Source organism: Perkinsus marinus (genome assembly GCF_000006405.1).
Source record: "Perkinsus marinus ATCC 50983 genomic scaffold scf_1104296948840, whole genome shotgun sequence".
Classification (NCBI taxonomy): Eukaryota; Perkinsozoa; order Perkinsida; family Perkinsidae; genus Perkinsus; species Perkinsus marinus.
This window is the reverse complement of record NW_003210043.1, coordinates 30,506-35,112: the sequence shown is the minus strand read 5'-3', so window position 1 is coordinate 35,112 and position 4,607 is coordinate 30,506. Positions and strand designations below refer to the sequence as shown.

The following is a 4,607-nucleotide window of genomic DNA, read 5'->3' as shown; positions in this document are numbered from 1 at the left end:
TGAAAGTGTTCATAGTAGATGATACACAACCACTATGAATATCACACGTCGGGAACCCTTGATAAATCATATTGGAACAATCTGAAAACGAGAGGCCAAATGACGCAATGATCCAGGAAAGATAGTATCCAAGCACACACGCTTCGCAATTTGATAGGAACCGAGATGTCACGTTGGGACTGCTCGAAGATTTGGGATAACATGGGGAATCAATCACCGTTCGCGATCAGAAAACGGACATTTGTTGGTGGAAATGCAACATGCGATTTCCTGAGCTGCTGAACGAAAAAGGGAAAGAGCGTCCTCTCGCTGCTTCTCAGAGTATTAGCAGATACTAACACAGCGATTCGGTGGATGAGTAAACAGAGTTGTTCGATGAAATGAGACCACAGGGCCCGCCTTAGGTCTGATGATAAGACACTGTGGCAAGGCCGTAGTAGTAATAGTAATGATAATCATTTCCACTCATAGTTCTATCGAATGTCGACGGCTAAAATCTGAGCATACTGTTACGCAGTAAATGCCAACCGAAGGAACCAGCTCTGAGAAAAATCGTGAAGTAAATGTCGAGCGGAGCGATGCACATCATTTACCGGCTGTTCTTCCTCCAATCAGCAATCTCGAATGATCGCAAGAACTGATCGTAATTGATCCACATTTTTTGGTCGAGCTGTTCCGGCTGTGGTTGATCAAGCACCATAGGAGCTGATGTGCTCACTCCCGGCGGTAGCATCAGTCGAGCCGAGGAACGGGTTCGTGAACGTTCTGATGACAAAACCATCAAATCGACCATCCGGTCACTATCACATCAACCATGAGTATACCTCTGAGCATCTCCAAAGCGCTATTAGTATTAGAAGCCGACAGAGCTCCGAGAGTAGGCCTTCTAGCCTGTCCCGCCACTGCAGCCGGTGGCGGCTCTTCATCCACCGACTTCATGTCTTGATCAGAAGAGGACGCTAACCACCATCACCACGCGAATGATGACTACCAGCACCATCCAGCAGACACCTACCATCAGTGAACTCTTCATCAGCATCAACTGTCCAGTCAAAATGGTCCAAAGCCGCATCGATTTGCAATCTACAAACAAACACATCCTCCACCACAACTACCCGTCTAAACTCACTTCGTTAGCCTCCACTCAGGATCCAACGCTTGGTTCAGAGCAGTAAAAGCCTTACGGAAATTCCTCTTTGATATCTCCCCACAATTTTGCGGGTCCAAACGAGCGCATGCACACTTGAATGCGTTTCGATGGAAGTAGGTCGCGGCACAGCTGTGCTCCATAATCTTCTGAGCCATCACTCGGCCAGCCTCCGTGCCGTCAACATGAAGAGTAGCCATGAAGCGGAAGAGGGATACGTATCCACTATTGGTCGAGCTGACCAGCCGCGCCCCTCGTCCCGAGGCTGGGTGCCCATTGCTGGTCGCACTGCAGGACTCCATCATCCGTGCGGTGAGCTCAAGGAAGTTCCGAGATGGCAACTCCGTTATCCCCAGAGAGGGCAGCTCAGCTGTCAAGGCGTTGACGAAATCTGAGGAGACAGTCGGTATGGGGTCGAGCCGTTACTGCCAACAGGCGTACCGCCGCCTACCCTCGTTGGAGACCGCCCCGGGAATCTTCTTTTTCGCTGGACCTTCTATCTTCTCCTCGAAGAAACGCTGAAGAGCGGTAATTACCAAGGCTTATGAAACTCCCATAATTCCCGAGAAACGGGACTGTGTGTCATAGTTGGCTTGTGGGAACAACCCATCCTCCCTTTGCACCAACCTGAGTGTCGTTGTCGTATTGCTGCTCAATAGAGTCCCTCAACCTCGGTAGGAAGTCCATAATTTTCTCGAGCATCTCCTCCTCATTGGCCGACGGCAACGTCTGTGAGTTCGAAAAGACAGGTTCGTGTAGATCCTGAGGAGGCGGAGCGATGCGAAAAGTCGACAACTTTTTCTTCCTCACCCATCGGGCACGATAGAACTCCCCACAGGCACACACGAACTGGCGTGCATCCACCAGCCCAGCTCGACGGCGCTCAGGAGTCGAACACTCGATCAGGGCTTGCCACACCAGTTGGATCTGAAAAAGTGAGAAACAAAATTACACTTCTTAGCGGAGCGACGCGACCTCCTATATTACATGTGTGATGGTCAAGTCAGGACAGTTATCTCGGAGAGACCGCTCGAACTGTTCGTAGTTAATGAGATTCTCTCCAGGCTCCCTATTGAGGAAATTCAAGATGGCAAGATCCACCCCAAGCCCGAACCCTACCCAGTGAGCAGGTCTTGTTGTATCGCCATATCAGCGTTGAGAATGTCCATAAAGAATCCCAGAACGACCGAGGCCAGCCAGGAATCGAACGGACCTACATTCAGGTAATAGGTAATTTAATCACTAAATATTACAAAAAAATTCAAGCTGATATTATATTTATGAAAAGATATACCTATAAAGATTACTATTCTTACTATGAGTCATATAATATGTAGTAATACCATTGTCAGGGCAGCAGACGTTCTCAACAAGCCAGTGTTGCAATATACGATACTTTCCTCAACTGAGTTCAGTAGTTTCCTCGCATAGTACACAAGTACTCAAGAATTCGGATAGAAGTGTATAGAAACCAGTGAGGACTTCCCTAGATTTCCTCCAGATTGTCACTAACACATGCAGTCGCCATGTTCATATTTTCCCACCCTTCTCCGAGGTGTGTCACCAGAGGCCCCTTGGGTTGGAACCTACCACTCTCATCTCGAAGGCTTGCCCGGAATCTATTGAGGAAGTCTAGATAGTCGACCGTTCCGTCATCTTCCTCTTCAATATCCAGCTGCACGAAGAGAGTCCTCCACGGGAACTGGTGCCCGACCACTTGAGCACAGGCCTAAGACCTCCAATGCGCCAGCCATACCACACCTTCATTACATCTTCCCAATCCGCAAGGTCAACCCTCATCGTTTTATCTTCATCCCGCGTCCAGAGGTTAGTCCACAGATGCCTCTTGTTCTGCACGATCAGCGACATCGCGTATTCAGAGACCTTCTGTTCAATGTAAAGCCACTTGGAGCTGCTGTTCATGTCCGTGGGCATCCTCGCCGACTCAGTTTCCCTCGCGATATACTGCCTTACGTCTTGACTAGCATTCTTATGCTGAGCGGAGCGTAGCAGTGATAATAGCATACAGTAGATCAGCCAAGACTCACCTTAGAGTAAACGTCCTGTATTACGGAAAGAGGTGGGCTCCAATGCTCAAACAGATTGCGGGAGTACTGTATCTCTGGGAAGAGCTCCGTTGTGAATATCAACAGACCTGGAAATAGAAATTCTCCACCAGGAACATCGGAGTTCCACTCGTTTAACGTGAAGTATGGGACGTATATGTTTCGGTGTCCAACGAGAGAATTTTGAAATATGTTTTTCACTAGTGCTTTCCACATCACCGGTGATATTCCATTGAACCTCATCATAGTACCGCTCACTGGAGATGAACACACAAGTGACATAATTTCACCCTAACCCGAATGGTACTTTCCAGGCTGGGAATGCCCTCAACATTGACACGTTACCTCCGTAATTCTGTGAAGTTCCACAGTAGTTACTCGCTGAGAATATGGTGATAAGCTTATGCTTATGGTGGAAGGAGAAGCCTCTTTGCATAGCCGGCAGCTGGTGGCTCCTGCATGTGAGATTAAGGCACTTCTATGCTTCTCGACTAGTATCACCTTATCACTGTGTGTATGTTATTCCTCGCACAGAAGAGTTCCGTGTCGTCCGGGTAGAATGGTGTACCCCTCCCTTTAGTGTCACCAACTTCCCTATACACAGTCCGTCCAATGTCAACAACAGTCCATCGTTTCATCGCCCTGCACTGACCTTGGATCGCTCCATAGGATTTGATACATCCACTGTTCGAACACTCCTTGAGGGGAACTGGGGATTCTCATTCTGTTGGGAAGCTGATGGAAGTATTTTAGGAGCACACATTTCCTGCCCTCATCATCCTGGCTTGTGCTCGTCTGTGGACCCATCGCCGAGGAACCCCTAAAATGACACGCAGTCGACGTGGGAATCGAACCCACGACCTTCGTCATAAAAACCCACACGTCTAACCATCCCACCACATTTTCCTATGAATATTACGAAAAGAGAGAGGCGAAAGCCCCTGTGGATCTTTGAGCACTTATAGGCGAGCCTGAGCCAGGATGCATCGGCAAGCCACCATGAAGCACGATGAGCCGAGGCGAGACGTATGTCCATATATCTCCCGATGACCATTTTATCTGACCATCACCGCTACTACTACACAGAGCAGCAACAATAACGTCTTACTTCTGTCTCGCCATTCTCATTGAGTCCTCTAACACCTACACGTTTATCGAATACGAGTCTCTCCTCGGACACCCCACCCTAAAACAAGGGCTACTACTACTACCTTAATATATCACCTCCTTACACTACCTGATACCAGCCGTTCTCTGTACTCAGCTCCTCGTCATCATCATCACCAGAGCTACTTCCAGACATATCCTCTTCTCCAGAACACTCACGTAGCAATACCGGTACCTACACTACATCTATCACTCTAGTTGTCCAATTGTGATTCGAGTTGATATAC

General features: G+C 48.4%; 1 protein-coding gene across 1 annotated transcript in view; it reads right to left on the bottom strand.

The window, feature by feature from the left end:
* Positions 1-4,607, bottom strand: part of Pmar_PMAR007768 (hypothetical protein) — a gene marked incomplete at both ends in the record, with an annotated part of 11,749 nt that overhangs the window by 5,991 nt on the left and 1,151 nt on the right. The window contains 18 exons of the mRNA XM_002778519.1: positions 594-765; positions 825-959; positions 1,016-1,083; positions 1,130-1,538; positions 1,599-1,665; positions 1,775-1,909; positions 1,958-2,074; positions 2,135-2,216; positions 2,267-2,360; positions 2,738-2,876; positions 2,909-3,142; positions 3,196-3,302; positions 3,559-3,668; positions 3,715-3,807; positions 3,866-4,033; positions 4,133-4,272; positions 4,322-4,399; positions 4,451-4,555. Coding sequence (XP_002778565.1) covers positions 594-765; positions 825-959; positions 1,016-1,083; positions 1,130-1,538; positions 1,599-1,665; positions 1,775-1,909; positions 1,958-2,074; positions 2,135-2,216; positions 2,267-2,360; positions 2,738-2,876; positions 2,909-3,142; positions 3,196-3,302; positions 3,559-3,668; positions 3,715-3,807; positions 3,866-4,033; positions 4,133-4,272; positions 4,322-4,399; positions 4,451-4,555 — 2,453 coding nt within the window. The remainder of the gene's footprint in view (positions 1-593; positions 766-824; positions 960-1,015; positions 1,084-1,129; positions 1,539-1,598; positions 1,666-1,774; positions 1,910-1,957; positions 2,075-2,134; positions 2,217-2,266; positions 2,361-2,737; positions 2,877-2,908; positions 3,143-3,195; positions 3,303-3,558; positions 3,669-3,714; positions 3,808-3,865; positions 4,034-4,132; positions 4,273-4,321; positions 4,400-4,450; positions 4,556-4,607) is intronic.